Source organism: Brassica rapa, chromosome A04 (assembly GCF_000309985.2).
Source record: "Brassica rapa cultivar Chiifu-401-42 chromosome A04, CAAS_Brap_v3.01, whole genome shotgun sequence".
Classification (NCBI taxonomy): Eukaryota; Viridiplantae; Streptophyta; class Magnoliopsida; order Brassicales; family Brassicaceae; genus Brassica; species Brassica rapa.
Window position 1 is genome coordinate 15,858,742 of NC_024798.2, and position 16,614 is coordinate 15,875,355.

Genomic DNA, 16,614 nt, shown 5'->3' on the forward strand with positions numbered 1-16,614 from the left:
ATTGAGTTTTCAGTTACGGGCAACTTCTTACGGTAATGGGTAACAACAATGACATAATTTGAAACAACTAAACTGCATATATAGTGTTAAGTTTCTAGGATAGAAAAACAGATGAGTTATCCAACGATACAAGCATAGCGAAAATACAACATAAGTTCATGATAAAAATGAGTAACAGTGTAGGCTTTATTTTTGAAGACTTACTTCTCTCTATAATTTTGTTCATGCGCTCAATATGTTTCTCTTTTGGAGGTATACATTCCCTCACGATTTCAACCTCATTCAACTTCTTGATCCATCTGCTCAGTCCTGGAAACTTCTCCTCTGAAATCATATCAATTCCCATACATTCCCAAGCCCTAACCAGACAAAACGGGATCATAGTTCCTGCGACCATGTCCAAAAATCCAATCGTCTCGCCGCCGAAGAAATCTTTTCCAGTAACTTCCTTCTCAAGAAACATAATTAGTTCTCGAGTCTCTTCTATAGCAACTTCTATTCCCTTTTTTGGTTTAACCAAGGGCATGAACCCTGCTGGTAAGATCTGCAAGAGTAACATCAATCAATAAGAATGAATATATTTTTCTCCAAATGTTTATAATTAAAAAAAAATCTTATAAATCAATAATCAGCGGTCAATGTTATTAAATTTGTTAATTTACCTGTTCATCAACGAACTTGGCCCAGAATCGAGCCATGGCTTTCTCGTAAGGATCTTGTGGTAGAATTGGATTGTTACTCCATGTTTGGTCGATGTACTCAAGGATCACATGTGACTCGGATAATATTTTATCATTGTGGACAAGAACCGGAACCTTCTTATGAACCGGGTTTAGCTCAAGAAGCAAAGGGGTCTTTTTGGGCAGGTCTTCCTCCAAGTATTCGTAAGGAACGCCTTTGAGTTTGAGAGCCATCTCGACTCTACGACTGAAAGGGCTTATCCAAAACCCTAGAAGCTTCACACTCTCTTCTTTCTTCGCCATTTGATCTCTCTTTCTCTATCACTTTTAGCTTTTCTAGCTTATCCAAAACTCCTCTGTTCTTGTCTCTCTAGTTTTTCGATTAAAAAGAACATCTTTAAGAGAATCCAAGTCATTGCTGACGCTTTTTTTTTTTTTATGATCAAAGAGTACTTCATTCATAGATAAAGTTTACGCTCCATTAAAGAAGCCTGATACAATGGAGCTGGCAAGAGCCAACTTAGCAACTGAATCAGCATCAGAGTTTTGCAAACGAGGAATAAAATGAAAGGAGATTACATCAAAGTAGGAACTAAAGTGATAGATATCGAACAAAATCCCATACAGAGCCGGCCTTGATTCCTTCTGTTTCAGCATGTTGATGAGAGTGAGAGAATCAGACATAATCGCAAGGGTTTTAATATTCGAAAAAGAAGCAGTCATAACTGCCAGACGAATTGCGAGGGCCTCAGCCATTAGCGCAGATGATACTAGGATCCGAGTGGCGGAGATCCGTGGAAGACGAGTCAGGGTGGGGGAACCAGAGAAGATACCTCCTAGCCCGCACATACCAGAGCGGGCATCCCATGCTGCATCAACATAACAAATAGGACCAGACGTATTAGCACGTAAAGGTGGGTGAGATGTGATGTGATTGTGATCTCGTGGGATAGCTGCCGCAGCGGGAGCTTGCGATTCTTGCCATTCCTTCGCATCAGAGAGGGCCTTGGAAACAATCTCTGCAGCAGAGTAGATACGGTCCTCAAAGCATCGCTTATTGCGGGCCTTCCATAGGCTCCATAGGACCCAAGGCCATAATGGTATAACAACACCAGACGGGGGAAGGTTAATAAGATGCAAAGCTTCAGATATCAAGGTCTTGATTGACATGGTTAAGGGGGATGGTGTAGAAACCATTGGAGCTAACCCCCATACCTCGGTGGCGATAGGACAGTGGAGGAACAAATGGAGATCATCTTCTATCCCACCGCATGATTTGCAAAAGAACGGCGTGATGCCTCTACTAGCTAGATTCTCGCTGACTGGGATGGCTTTCCTAGCCACTCTCCATAGGAAGTCTTTGATTTTAGGAGCAGTGTGGATGTTCCAGATGTTCTTTAACCAGTCGAAGGGAGGAAGGGGAGCGGGGTCTTGAGGAAGGGTTTGCAATTCAGTACTTCTCAAGGGATTCATCCCAACCCTATACCCTGATCTAGTAGTATAGAGACCTGATTTATCAGGTAGCCAAGCAAGGCGGTCCTGAGATGGAGCTGCACTAGTGATCAAGCTTCGAATATGCTCTTCGTAATGTGGTAACACAGCTCTAATTTTAACCAGGTCCCAATCATTTGAGATAGGGCAGAGTAGATCACTAACACGTAAATTGATTGACATGAGGTTGGGAGGACCGAACGGGATGGTGGGCGTATCGCAGCTGATCCACGGGTCCTGCCACACTCGAATATCATCGCCATTCCCAACTGTCCAGCTCAAACCCTTACTGAGGATCTCCCTTCCCACTAGAATGCTTCTCCAACCATGAGAAGCCACCGAGGGGACAGAGCAGTCCATAAATGATGACTTCTAAGCATATTTACCCAGCAATACGCGAGCTAACAGAGACTCCGGGTTCGAGATAATTCGCCAACCAATTTTTGCAAGCAGGGAATCATTGAAAGTTTCGATATCGCGGAAACCAAGGCCGCCAGCATACTTAGGTTGGGTTAAAGTATCCCAAGCTACCCAACACATCTTCCTCTTCTCCGGGGTTGCGTCCCACCAAAAACGAGTGAGGACTGACTGAATTTGTTTGCACAGGGAGCTAGGTATTTTGAAGCAGGACATGGCATAACAGGGCATAGCGGCCAGCACGGCTTTGAGAAGAACCTGTTTTCCTGCTCCCGATAGAAACCTTGAGGTCCAGCTGAAAGCCTTTTGGCGAACGCGATCAACAATGGAGGCAAATATATCCCTCTTCTTCCTGCCAAAGTGCTCGTGAAGCCCGAGATATTTTCCTATACCTCCTTCCGCCTCAATGGAGAGGTTACGCTTGACCCGCTGCTTGACCTCCGGAGGGGTTTTTGCCGAGAAGGTAATGGAAGATTTAAGGAGGTTGATTCGCTGGCCAGATAGTTCTTCATATTGTCTCAAGATAGCGGCTAAAGTGGTAACACTGGTTGGGTTTGATTTGCAGAAAAACATGGTGTCATCCGCGAACAAGAGGTGGTTGACCGAGGGGCTGTGGCGAGACACACGAACTCCCGCCAGAGAGCCATCCAGCATCGCTTTATCACAAAGGGCAGAGAGTACTTCCGTACATAAGATGAAGACGTACGGGGAAAGAGGATCGCCTTGTCGTATTCCACGAGAGGGTTTAACCGAGCCTTGTGGTGAGCCATTGATCAGGAAAGAGTAGGAGACAGAATCAATGCATCTCATGACCCATGTGATCCACTTGGTAGCGAATCCCATGTATGTAAGGACAGCCTCGATAAATCCCCACTCAAGTCGATCATACGCCTTGCTCATATCTGTTTTTACGGCCATGGAGCAATGCTTCTTTGCTTCGGAAGTCCGTAAATAATGGAGGGTTTCATGTGTAATCAGCACATTATCCCCAATGGCTCGGCCGGCAACGAAAGCTGATTGTGAAGGCGAGATCAAGGCTGGTAAGAGAGGTTTCAGGCGACGGGATAGTACCTTGGCAATGATCTTGTAATGTGTATTGCACAAAGCAATGGGCCGGTAATCGGAAACAGATCGCGGTCCGGTAATTTTGGGAATGAGGCGGATATGGGTTTCATTTTGCTGTGGCTGGAGATAATCCGATATAAAGAACTGGCGCACCTCTCGGATCACCTCATTCCCGATAATATGCCAATAGGAATGGTAGAACTTCGCCGAGAAGCCATCCGGGCCAGGTGCTTTACCACCATTGATGGACATTACCGCCAGTTTTATCTCCGAATCGCTCGGTATAGCAGTCAACATAGCATTCATTTCGTCCGTCACCTTGCTGGCGAGGATACTAGAAATCGCCGCGAAGTCAGTATTTGCACTGGATGTGAAGATCTCCTTAAAGTAATCGGAGATAACGTCAGCAATCTGAGGTTCTTCGTAAACTGCAGTGCCATATTTGTTCTCTATCACCGAGAGAGAGTTCATGAGTCTCCGCTGCCGGGTGATGGCATGAAAGAAGCCAGTGTTCCTATCTCCATTCTTCAACCATTGTATTCTACTTCTTTGTTGCCAAAATTGCTCCTCCTCTTGATAAGCAGTTCGAAGTGTGACTGTAAGAGATTCTATGCGTGCGGGGTCAGGTATGGTCGCTGATAGAGCATACTCTAAGTCAACTTGTGCTTGGTTGATGATAATATTGCTCTTAACGTTTTGCTCCTTGGCCCATTTGATTATACTCCGCCGGCATGAATCCTGTCTATCCATAGCAGACGCTATAGGCGAGTAGTTCCATGCTGAATTGATGATCTCCTCCATTTCCGGCTTCTCTGTTAGTGTCCTATTGAACCGGAATACTCCCCGCTTCTTGCGGTAATTGGCATTAAAGTAGGTAATCAACGGCCGGTGATCAGATCCTTCGAAGCGCAAATAGGAACTTCTGCCCATAGGGAATTGCTCACTCCAAGAGCAATTGACCATAGATCTATCCAAGCGAGAGCGGATAAAGTGGGAGTATCGGTTACCTCTCCACGATAACTGATTCCCTGAGTGTCGTAAGTCCCAGAGCCCGTTCTGAGATACAAATGATCTGAATGCTGTAAAGGACCCTTCCCATCTCGCTGGCCCGCCTACTTTTTCTGAATTGTCTAGGATTTCATTGAAATCCCCAGTAAGAAGCCATGAGGAATCCCTATCCAAACCGGTCTGAGAGAGTTTAGTCCAGAAAGCCGATCGGTTCTCCACCACCGGGGCACCATATACAAAGGAAATGAAAGACTCCACTCCTTTGAAAGAAACCTCTGCATCGATCAGATTGGGAAGTGATTCCAGGATCTTGATGTTAACGCTATCTTTCCACAATAAAGCCAAGTCACCGCTAGCCCCCACCGGTGGGAGAGAAAAGTAATTAGGATAATGGAAACTGCTGGTCTTCTTTTTGATAAAGTCATCGTCATTCTTCGTTTCCATGAGAAACAGTATGTCCGGGGATTTGGTACGATACAACTCCTTCAGACGACGAATTGTCAAGGTGTTTCCCAAACCTTGACAATTCCAACTCAACAATACTAAGGAAGAGGAGGAGGAGGAGGCCGAAAATCCGACCCTCTCCTTCCGGTAGATCCTCTCGATTTAGAGCTAGTACCAGCCTTATCACAAGGTAAAGGTTCCTTATCAACACATAGCTTTTTCTTTGGTGGATTAGCTGAGCGCCCTACAGCAGCTCTCCTAAGGTTGAGAGCTCTCATTGGGCTGCGAACAACTCTTTTCGTAGTTACTCTGGGTACTTTTCTCTTTCCAGCCGTTTTTGAGAGTGGTGGTATGGCAATAGGCAGCCTTGAGCTTGGTCCAGCTTCATCTCTCCGTCCATCACTGAGACGCAGGGCAGCAGGAATACGAGGTGGAAGAGCACTGGAATTGGTAACCACAGGACTGATATGTTCATTTTCCCCACCATCATATTGAATTTCAACTTCTTGGAGACGCCCAGAGTCCAGGCTAGAAGTTGGTCGGGGGGAGATAAGTTCGCGTAGGTCAGGTTCTGTTGTGCGCCCAAGCGACAACCGTCTCTCCCGAGAACTAGGATTAGGAGTCCCTCCTGTGGAGCCAACATCATTTGTATATTCCAGCCTCTCACGAAGGTTGCGTGGAGAGGGAGTATGCGATACATGAGAGCTAGAGAGTCGGTTGAATACGCCTGCATTAGCTGAAGGACGAGAAGCATTATCCACAGGAATGTCTTGATGGCGTATCACAACACCACTAGATAGGACTCGGGAATCATTGTCCTCTGATGCCCTAGTTCCCACGGAGTCAGCGGGTCTATAACGAAGGGAAGCAGGTGCAGCTGCACTGCGATATGGAGAGGAGCCTCCTTTTGAACGAGTGTGTAAATCTCTATGATCAGAGTAAGTGCGACGAGAGTTCCTTTCATCTCTTCTGTCGTAATGCGGTCTGGATTCATCAGAGGGCCGCTGATACCCTCGGCGGTCATCATGACGTCTTTTATCAGCTTCAATACGCTGGAGAGCCAGGCGTTGGGTGATCCCGAGTTTACGGTCCCTAGCAGGGGCGTCGTGCCTGAACCTTAAAGGGCAATTCACTTCTTCATGGAATAAGGAAAAACACGTGAAGCAGTGCTTCTCAAGCTTCATATACTCAAATTCCACCGGTAGAATCTCGTCGGAGGGGAGCTGGATCTCCAAGTCCATAACTAGAGGTTCCAACCCGTTTATCTCCACTCTTATCTTGGCTTCTTCAACAACTTTATCAGGCATGTGACCTAACTGGTCACCAATGATTGAGATGGTTCCTTCATTCCAGAAGTGTAAAGGGAGATCATGGATTTTAATCCAGAAGGAAATCAAAGACGGAAAGTTTTCCGAGATTACAGGCTCCCATCTTTGGAGTAGTAGCATCCACTTCTTGTAGTGATAAGGGCCCTTGGTAAGAACTCGCTCCATATCTTCTTCAGACTGAAAGCGCATCTGGAATTTCTCAGGGCCTAGATCTCTGCCCTCCACTCTGCCTTCCAAGTTCCAGACCTGGGGCAAAAAGTCCACAACAGCTCGCGTGCGTTGGAGAACAGGGTTAGTAACTCGCCCTATAAGAGTTAGCTTGTTTGCAGCAATGAGGGCATTATTGTCAATAGCGGGAATACGGACCGGAGGTCGTTTGGCCGGTGGTTCCGGTGCTGCCCTTCCTTTCCCTTTATCAGCTCGTGAAAATCGGTGAGACATTTTGATGAGAGAAAGCGAGGCAGGAAGAAAGTAATAGGTTATGGCAACCCAGAGAGAGGATGAGTTAATATAGCACAATCTTTCTGTGGAACCAGCTTTAAATTCGATGTAGTGAGCCGTATGGTAGTTGAAAGTCTTAAATTGCCTCAAACTACAGTAGTTTCACTGGAGGGGATAGGAACAGAAGAAGGCTACCACCAACTGGTACAGGTGGTGAGAATGTGCAAGGAGCTATCACTGCGAGCCATGGTGCGGTGGAGGCGGGTGCCTGGCCAGCGACGGCGGTCCCTCCGACCCGGGTCGGGGGAAGAACCCGGAGGTTAAAAGAACAGGGGGGCTATGGACCGGAGGACACTCCCGAAAAGGGAATAAAATTTGAATTAGCAGGAAAGGTGGGAAGTGGTTTTAACTATAAATGGTTAAAACCAGGTGGTAAAAACAATACTGTGGGAGAGTAACTAGTGGTTAAAGACCAAGCTGGGAACTAGTGCCTGAGAGAGAATCGAGCTAACAAAAATACCAATTTTTGGTGGTAAAACATCTAAGGGTAGAATATGCAAAAGGGCTTCCCTTTTTCTTTTCTTTTAATTTTGTGGTAGTCATTGCTGACGCTATTCTGCTTATTTTATTATAAAAGTTCTTACTAGGATTTGGCTATTTTATAGTCACCCGACACAGACCACGTGGTTCATTTCCAAATTACGAGCCTTGATTTTTGCTTTAATATTCACATCCTAACACTAAAAAACATTTGCTTTTCATGTTTATTTTCAGTTGAGTAACTAGAGGGTGAAATAGGTGAAATATGCGCTTCGGGGAAGGATTGTTATATACTTTTGTAAATCATCGTTAAAGTATGATCTATATTATATAGGATGTTACACTATTGAGAGCCAAAGTTATTATGGTTGATTAAATTATATATAATAAGATAGTTGGGAATATGTTGAAAAAAAAACATAGTTGTGAATATGTTAAAAAAATATAGTTGTGATTATTTGAACAGAATAATATTTTATTTTATTAAATTAATCATACAACTTCTAACTAAACAGTAAATTAGTCACACAACTTCTAAATAAATTATTCATACATTTTTATCAGGGTACATACCACACCATCCCTCGGTTAAACCGACCAGACCACAACAACAATTATTACGATACATAACGCCACTCAGTTAAACAGAACCAGGACGCAACACATACAACCAGACCATTTTAAAAACCAAAGCTCAAACCAGGGTCGAATACTCGAACGGTCGAATCAGCCAGAGATCTGAATAGACTTAACATCAGGCTTCTTGGTCTCGGCCTTAGGCACCGTCACAGTCAGCACACCGTTCTCCATCGCAGCTTTCACCTGATCCATCTTCACGTTCTCCGGCAGCCTAAACTTCCTCGTGAACTGCCCGCTCGACCTCTCAACGCGGTGCCACGTGTCGTTCTTATCCTCCTTCTCCACGTGTCTCTCTCCGCTGATCTTCAGCACGCTGTCTTCCTCGATCTCCACCTTCACTTCCTCCTTTTTGAGTCCAGGCAAGTCCGCCTTGAACACGTGCGCCTCGGGCGTCTCCCTCCAGTCCACGCGCGCGTTCACGATCGCGGAGTTGTCTCGTGAAAGGGAAGAGAGCTCCCTGAGTGGATCCCAAACGTCAAGCGAGAAAGGATCGAAGAAGCTGTTGCTGCCACGCGAAGAAGCTTGGAATCATCGACATTTTCTTCTGTGAGAGTTTTTTGAAAAGAAACTTGTGAAATTAGTTCTCGATTTGTTTGCTGATATTTGATGTTCGACTTCTGAGGAAACCGAGAGCATGAAGACTGTATTTATAGGAAGAAATGGAAATTTCTCGACCTTCTTGATTTTGTGTAACGAAACATCTCGAGCCTGAAATGGAAACAAGAAGAATCAGGTGAATCCAGAAAATTCCAGGAGGTTTTTTTCCGTGTGGGCCTTAAAATGAAGCTAAACGGGCCTTGTAGGGGTTGAATAGTAAGCCCATAATATAGGATTAAAAGAAGAAAAACGAAAAGACAAACAAACAAACCAGGCCGGTGTGGGACATAACTTTTTGGACAAATGAAAGAAAAGCAGCAGGTCAAGTTCAATTACTAAATCATGTCAAGACTAATGAGTCCAAAAACGAACTAGCCCAAATGGTAGATCGATGACCAATTCTGTGTGTGAATAGAAAGTGAAAATCCCTTATCCAAAAGAGAGATGGTAAATACAAGGGAGAAAAATGAATTGAGTTTAAAAATAAATATGGTGCTGCCCAGGATCGAACTGGAGACCTTTTGCGTGTAAGGCAAACGTGATAACCACTACACCACAGCACCTATGGTACAAATAATTCATTTAGCATAGTTGTGTTGTTGGCAATCATCTAATCAGAGACACTACAATGTTAAACAAGGTAGAGAATGTTCACAAGTCCATTTGTTAGTTTAGCCTTTACTACTCGCCCAAGAATTCTTAAACTCAAGATAAGTTTTGGTCAATCTTGTGCTAAACTGAAGAAAATTGTGAATCTCTCTCGAATTGCAGAAATGGCAGAGCGTTATAGTGGACTTTCTGAAAAAGCCATTACTTCCACTGACTACAATAGATGGAAAGACCAAGAGAAAAAAAATAATAAGACACTTCCATACGAGAACAATGTAGCTGTTGAGCATTGATCTAATGTCTCCTGTTCTCTCTTTCAGTGTAAAAGTACTGATTATTTCGTTCACCCCTTTAGAAATAATGGGTTCACAGAGAACAATATGATGCAATTTTGTTGACAATTAAAAAACAAGATTGCCTTATAACTTTAGAAAAAGAGAGAACAGAGTTTCTTTTGGTCTCTACATGAGCTTTTGGTCTATCACTGCCTCTAGACTGGCTTACATGGGAGGCTTGCCAGCACTTAAAAGCTGTCCAACCATTCCATTTACCTGAATTATATATAAGACAAGAAAAAAATCAGTATTAGCTTTGGATAGTGGTGTTGAACTTTTAAGAAGTTTGGAAGAAATGAAAATGTTAACTGCTTTGTTGTAAGTAAGTAAACACAAGAGCCTTCTTACCTGCCAGTACTTGGAAACACAACGGTCAATGCAACTGTTATCACCCATGTTTAACTCAGCTTCCTTGTACCTGGTTGGTTTTAAAGACAAAACATTTCAAACTGGTGCAACTAAAATATTAAAGCGTCAACAACATAGAAAAGTTCCAAAAGGCTGAAATGAGATAGGAAGCTTACCTTTTATCCACGCATTTACTAAAGCATGTCTGAGCAAGCCTGCATTAAAAGAATCAGAGACATTTAAGGAAAAACACATCCTAAAGATATCTAAACCCAAGGAATTACAAGAGATCAGTCACCATGAAGTTGAACTTGGTATGTCGTTAGATATTTTTTGACACAAAATTAAGAAAACAATGAATACCCAAAGTAATAATACTTCTACATAACAGTGGAATACATGTTAACCTAAGAATACTTTTATCAGAGATAAAATTCATAGTAAAAAAAAAACAATCCAGGCAGTTAAAATGGTTTTTCATCAACAATGCTTCTCTAGATATAATACTAGTTGAACATAAAAGAGAGATTATCAACACACACACACACACACATGTATTGAAAAGCAAACTGAACCCAATACGAGATACCAATATAAAAGTGGGTGCATCAATCAAGTCTCTAATGATATAAAAACAGAGAATGAGTGATTGATTCAAGTACTTGTTAAAGAGTTCCACTCGATATTCCATCTCCGTTTGCGCCATGCTAAACGCCTGATTCAATCCAACCAAAGAGAAGCTAAGCAACACCAATACATCAAATAAAAAAAACTATATAATATTGAATTCTCAATGTTCTTAAAAGAACAAAGATCTGACCTAAGCATAGCAGCAAATGAAAAAAATTACACATATCAACAACACTGAGACAGCTACACAACTAAACCAACATTGTCTAATCGGAGATTTACAAGGAATCAACAACAAAAAGTCCGAACCTGTTCCTTGCTAATGCCGGCGGGAAATGGATTGGGAGTAGCCATTTCCGCAACACCTGAAAGAAAAAAAAAACAAATTTAAAATTCGTAAAGATGGAAACTTTATAATCAAGTACTTGAATTTGAAAGAACAGAGATCTCTACTTTCTCAAAAAAAAAATGTGGAGTTTCGGAGAAGAATACGAACAACAACAAAAAAACACACGGACAAGCTTTCTCTGTTCTGCTCGACAGCCTTAATTAGGGTTTAACAGACGCATCAAACAAACAAAGGGCAGAGTTGTAATTACGCGTAAATAACGGGGCTATTTTATAAACACTACAGAACTTTCCCTCTCGAAGCCTTTAGGGTTATAGCAGCTATCTTCTCCCATAGCAGAAGCTGAGATTTTCAAATCACCATTTAACCAATCGGTTTGCACATTGTAGATTGTGTTTTGTGAGCTTTGAGGTCGGATGAATGTTGGTTACACTTATGTCTGTGACTATGTGGTGTGACTATGCTTGTGTGTGGTCACTAATCATTAATGCTTATTATAACTCTGCAGTCCGAGAGTAACATTGGCTGGGTACAGTATCCCACATCCTTCCCTTGAATGTGTCAATGTCCGTGTCCAGACAACCGGTAACGTTTTTATTACTGTCTTCATCAGATTTTAAGCTATTCTCTTTATGGATATTTACTCTGCCAGAGTTGTTTATTTTCAACGTGACCTTCCGCTAGTTTTTTTTGTTGTTGTCTAGTCTAACTCGATGGCTCTGTGATTGTTTAGGTGATCCAGCTAGGGAGGTTTTGAAAGATGCATGTCAAGAGCTCATGCTCATGAACAGACATGTGAGGAGTGTCTTTCACAAGGCGGTTTCAGAGTTTAAGGAAGAACATGCACGTTTGAAGGCTGAAGAAGAAGAACTTAAGAAGCAGAGGGATCTACTTGAGTCCATGGACTTTGAAAGCAACTAATGTCTTAAGAACTCCATGGAGTTGGTCTTGTCTGCCTTGTCTTAAATCCAGATTTTTCATGATAAAAATAAGCTACAAATTATTCTAATTAGTGATTAATGAGCAAAGAACAAATGTATTAGCAAGATGTTTAAAGGACTGATTGTGTTTAAGCAAAATAGACGATAAAATGATTCATGATAAACCCTTACTCCGAGTACATAAACTAGTAATGAAACCGGTAGATACAGAAACTATAATAAAAGCTTAGTAGAAATTTCGAAAAGAGTAAAAACAGCAACAGGAAGTTGAAGTTGGAGTTGTGTTCCGTCTCTTCAATACCCTTCTTCTTGCTCGTACTCAGCTTCTTCATCTTCATACTCCCCTTCTTCCTCAGCCGTGGCATCTTGATACTGCTGATACTCAGACACAAGATCGTTCATGTTGCTCTCAGCTTCCGTGAACTCCATCTCATCCATACCTTCCCCTGTGTACCAATGCAAGAAAGCTTTCCTCCTGAACATAGCAGTAAACTGCTCGCTGACTCTCCTAAACATCTCCTGAATGGAAGTCGAGTTCCCAATAAACGTCGAAGCCATCTTCAAACCAGTTGGGGGGATGTCACAGACCGTTGACTTGACATTGTTGGGGATCCACTCGACAAAGTAGGAAGAGTTCTTGTTCTGCACGTTGAGCATCTGCTCATCCACTTCTTTGGTACTCATCTTGCCACGGAACATAGCCGAAGCGGTGAGGTAGCGACCGTGACGCGGGTCAGCAGCGCACATCATGTTCTTGGAATCCCACATCTGCTGGGTGAGCTCCGGGACGGTAAGGTTGCGGTACTGCTGAGAGCCGCGGGAGGTGAGAGGAGCAAACCCAACCATGAAGAAGTGAAGACGAGGGAACGGGATCAGATTCACAGCGAGCTTGCGGAGATCAGAGTTGAGCTGACCAGGGAAACGAAGGCAGCAGGTTACACCAGACATGGTTGCAGAGATCAAATGGTTCAGATCACCAACTGCACAATTCACCAAAAACAACCATTAAGACAGAACAACAAAACTGACATTAATCAAGAAAGAATAAGATACTTACAACTTGGAGTGCTGAGCTTGAGTGTACGGAAGCAAATGTCATACAGAGCTTCGTTATCAAGAACCATACACTCGTCAGCGTTCTCAACGAGCTGATGCACAGAGAGCGTCGCGTTGTACGGCTCAACCACAGTGTCAGAGACCTTAGGAGATGGGAACACAGAGAACGTCAGCATCATACGGTCAGGATACTCCTCCCTGATCTTGGAGATCAACAACGTTCCCATTCCAGAACCAGTTCCTCCTCCTAACGAATGACACACCTGAAACCCTGTAATCACAACAAAAAAACAAATGAGCCAAAGCAAAAATCCTTAACCGGTAATTTAAAATAACCTAAACCGTTCATAACGCAAATCAATAGACAAAGGATCCGGTTTAAACCAAAAAAACCTAACCGGTAATTAAAATAACCTAAACCCGTTCATAACGCAAATCAATAGACAAAGGATCCGGTTTAAACCAAAAAAACCCTAACCGGTAATTACAATAACCTAAACCCGTTCATAACGCAAATCAATAGACAAAGGATCCGGTTTAAACCAAAAAAACCCTAACCGGTAATTACAATAACCTAAACCGTTCATAACCCAAATCAATAGAAAAGGGATCCGGTTTAGAATACCTTGAAGGCAGTCACAGTTCTCAGCCTCTTTACGGACGACGTCAAGGACCGAGTCGATGAGCTCAGCTCCCTCCGTGTAGTGACCTTTCGCCCAGTTGTTTCCGGCACCGGACTGACCGAAGACGAAGTTATCGGGGCGGAAGATCTGACCGTAAGGCCCAGATCTAACGCTGTCCATCGTTCCGGGCTCCAAATCCATGAGAACCGCGCGTGGGACGTACCTCCCGCAGCTCGCCTCGTTGTAGTAGACGTTAACCCTGTCGAGCTGGAGATCGGAGTCTCCTTGGTAACGCCCCGTCTGGTCGATCCCGTGCTCGGCGCAAACCACTTCCCAGAACTTGGAGCCGATTTGGTTCCCGCATTGGCCTCCCTGGATGTGAAGAATCTCTCGCATCTTCGGTTGAACGAGATTGAAACCCTAGAAATGGAAACAAGAGAGAGATTTTGAAAAAGGAGAGTGAGAGAGAGGGCGGAGATGGTGTTTTTGGAAGAGAGGGGGGTCCATTTTATAAAGGAAAAGAGGTTTTAACGGCTGAGATTTGGTGATTTTAAAACGGAAAATTAGTTAACGACGGTTAAGATGTTGCCACGTAAATCGAGGTGGTAACGGGTGGAAATTCAAAATTAAATGGCTCGTAAAAAAAGAAAAACTTTTTGAATTTCGTAATCTGTTTGTGTGGGACAGCTGGATCCTACCCAAGGGAGCAGTTACTCGCACGTGCTTTCTTAGAGAGAGAAAAGCTGTTTCTACTTACCAACATTCCAGTCGCACGTGAGGTTTCTATTGGGCTAATTTTGAAACTGGGCTTTACTCTTACCCTCGTAGAAAACCCCATCCGTTTTATAACAAAAACGTCGTGATGTTCTATGGTAAAATCCTCAGACGGCACGGATGCTCACGTAAGACGAAACGTGAAATGAAATGGGCCAGGCCCACCTTGCCGTATAAAAAGATCTGGTCTAAGGGTCGGTTGTGACCGGTTTAAGTTTGGTTTAGACTCAATTCAATTTCTTTCGTAGATATTTTAAACGATATTAAAATTCCCAAAGCGAAAGCAAATCTGGTTCGTTGTCCTACGAAGTTCGAAAAAGCTAGAGGAGGAGGAAGAAGATGGCGCATAGAATACTCAGAGATCACGACGCTGATGGGTGGGAACGCGCTGACTTCCCCATCATCTGCGAGTCTTGTCTAGGCGACAATCCTTATGTCCGAATGGTATAATTCATCTCCTCCACCAAATTCGATTTTCTTTTTTTTTTTCTTTTCAGCTCTTGATTTAATTATTCGGAATTTCGATTTATTACTTTGTGTCTGATACTTTACTTCATGTTTTGTTGTTATTGTTATTGTTCAGACAAAATCTGATTACGACAAAGAGTGCAAGATCTGCACCCGACCGTTCACCGTATTCAGGTGGCGCCCCGGCCGCGACGCAAGGTACAAGAAAACCGAAGTTTGTCAGACATGCTGCAAGCTCAAGAACGTGTGCCAAGTCTGTCTCCTGGATCTTGAGTATGGTCTTCCCGTTCAGGCCAGAGACACGGCTCTCAACATTAGTACTCATGATTCCATCCCCAAAAGCGATGTCAACAGAGAGTTCTTTGCCGAAGAGCATGATCGAAAGGTATCATCACTCTCTCTCTCTCACACACACACATTTTTTGTAATAGCTTGTTGAAATTGAGTTTGTTTTTAATTATGTAGACGAGAGCTGGATTAGATTATGAGTCTTCGTTTGGGAAGATTCGTCCTAATGATACTATTCGTATGCTTCAAAGAACGACGCCGTATTACAAGAGGAACCGAGCGCATATTTGTAGTTTCTTCATTAGGGGAGAGTGTACTAGAGGTGAAGAATGTCCTTACCGTCACGAGATGCCTGAGACAGGAGAGTTATCCCAGCAGAACATCAAAGACCGTTACTATGGGTAACAAAACTAATCTCTTTTTCATTTTTTTTGTATTTAGTTTAATAATTTTTATCTACTATTTTGATTTTGGAACTGTTTTTTTTTTTTCATTTTTTTTTTTTTGCATTTTGCAGTGTGAACGATCCAGTAGCGTTGAAGTTACTTGGGAAGGCTGGTGAGATGGGCACATTGGAAACTCCAGATGATCAAAGCATCAAGACGCTTTACGTCGGCGGGCTAAACTCTCGAGTCCTCGAGCAGGACATACGAGATCAGTTCTACGCATACGGAGAGATCGAGCCCATCAGAATCTTGGCCGAGAAAGCGTGTGCTTTCGTCACGTACACGACCAGAGAAGGAGCGGAAAAAGCTGCTGAAGAGCTAAGTAACAAGCTAGTTGTCAACGGCCAGAGGCTTAAAATCTCTTGGGGAAGACCTCAAGCTCCCAGAACCGATCCTGATGGCGGCGGCTCGCAGCAACAACCTCCACCGATGCAGCAGTACTATATGCACCCGCCACCACCACAACCTCATCAGGACAGACCCTTTTACCCATCGATGGACCCTCAGAGAATGGGTGCAGTCACTTCGTCTCAAGACAGTGGTGATAACAGAATGCCTCCACATGGGCATTATCAGCAGCACCAGCCGTACCCTCCACAGCCGTATGGAGGGTATATGCAACAGCCTTACCAGCAGTATCCTCCTTACCACCATGGTCCACCACAAGCTCCTCATCCTTATCCGCAACAGCAACAACAACCGGGTCCTGGTTCAAGGCCTAACCCTCCTCCAAGTTCAGTCTCTGCTCCGCCACCTGACTCTGTGTCTGATGGACCATCAGGGTCCTCTTCTCAGCAATCTGCTGAGGCTGCTGTTACTCTTACGTCCCAGTAGAAACCGTTGCCAGGTTATTTGAATTTTTGGTTCTGTTATTTAAATAGATTCCAATGTAACGACAATTCCTGCTCAGCAATGTGTTGCTGTTGAATTTTATGACGAAAGTAATAGAAGAGAATTGTTTCAGTTTCTGTTGACTGTGTAATTATTTTTTTGTAGCTCAACGTCTACATTGACGTTGACCGAACCTATCCACAAAAGGTTTTCATCTTTTATAAACTATCTACAAATGTTTAGTTTCACAAAAAGGAGAAGATGAC

The 16,614-nt window shown here is 43.4% G+C and overlaps 5 protein-coding genes, 1 non-coding gene and 1 pseudogene across 7 annotated transcripts; 2 read left to right on the plus strand and 5 right to left on the minus strand.

Moving 5' to 3' along the window:
* Position 1: 1 nt before the first annotated feature.
* Positions 2–1,121, minus strand: LOC103864972 (glutathione S-transferase U2). Its single transcript, XM_009142758.2, has 2 exons — positions 663–1,121; positions 2–544 (listed from the first exon to the last, which is right to left on the minus strand). Exons 1-2 carry the CDS (start codon positions 981–983, stop codon positions 95–97), a joined length of 771 nt encoding a protein of 256 aa, XP_009141006.1. The 5' UTR covers positions 984–1,121; the 3' UTR covers positions 2–94.
* Positions 1,122–7,922: 6,801 nt separating this feature from the next.
* Positions 7,923–8,698, minus strand: LOC103864973 (annotated as a pseudogene).
* A 442-nt stretch (positions 8,699–9,140) lies between these two features.
* On the minus strand, positions 9,141–9,213 carry TRNAV-UAC. The gene has a single exon. It is a non-coding gene; the product is annotated as a tRNA-Val (tRNA).
* Positions 9,214–9,489: 276 nt separating this feature from the next.
* On the minus strand, positions 9,490–11,425 carry LOC103864976 (mitochondrial import inner membrane translocase subunit TIM10). The gene is made up of 6 exons (XM_009142761.3): positions 11,026–11,425; positions 10,882–10,937; positions 10,605–10,657; positions 10,119–10,157; positions 9,943–10,012; positions 9,490–9,810 (listed from the first exon to the last, which is right to left on the minus strand). The coding sequence occupies exons 2-6, from the start codon at positions 10,924–10,926 to the stop codon at positions 9,760–9,762; spliced, it is 258 nt and encodes an 85-aa protein (XP_009141009.1). The 5' UTR covers positions 10,927–10,937; positions 11,026–11,425; the 3' UTR covers positions 9,490–9,759.
* On the plus strand, positions 11,425–11,978 carry LOC103864994 (DNA-directed RNA polymerases I and III subunit RPAC2; the record flags this gene model as incomplete). The annotated part of the gene is made up of 2 exons (XM_033289295.1): positions 11,425–11,506; positions 11,655–11,978. Coding segments are annotated over 2 exons (270 nt in total), but the record flags the coding sequence as incomplete, so codon positions are not given.
* On the minus strand, positions 11,957–13,937 carry LOC103864974 (tubulin beta-7 chain). The gene is made up of 3 exons (XM_009142759.3): positions 13,544–13,937; positions 12,920–13,189; positions 11,957–12,842 (listed from the first exon to the last, which is right to left on the minus strand). Exons 1-3 carry the CDS (start codon positions 13,935–13,937, stop codon positions 12,157–12,159), a joined length of 1,350 nt encoding a protein of 449 aa, XP_009141007.2. The 3' UTR covers positions 11,957–12,156.
* On the plus strand, positions 13,936–16,563 carry LOC103864977 (zinc finger CCCH domain-containing protein 25). 2 transcript variants are annotated; one of them, XM_033289256.1, is made up of 5 exons: positions 13,936–14,759; positions 14,899–15,168; positions 15,249–15,472; positions 15,589–16,310; positions 16,400–16,563. In XM_033289256.1, the coding sequence occupies exons 1-5, from the start codon at positions 14,655–14,657 to the stop codon at positions 16,408–16,410; spliced, it is 1,332 nt and encodes a 443-aa protein (XP_033145147.1). In that variant the 5' UTR covers positions 13,936–14,654; the 3' UTR covers positions 16,411–16,563. The 2 variants fall into 2 exon arrangements, with proteins under 2 accessions (XP_033145147.1, XP_009141010.1); XM_009142762.3 differs by lacking the exon at positions 16,400–16,563 and having other exon boundaries at positions 15,589–16,381.
* The last annotated feature ends 51 nt before the right edge of the window (positions 16,564–16,614 follow it).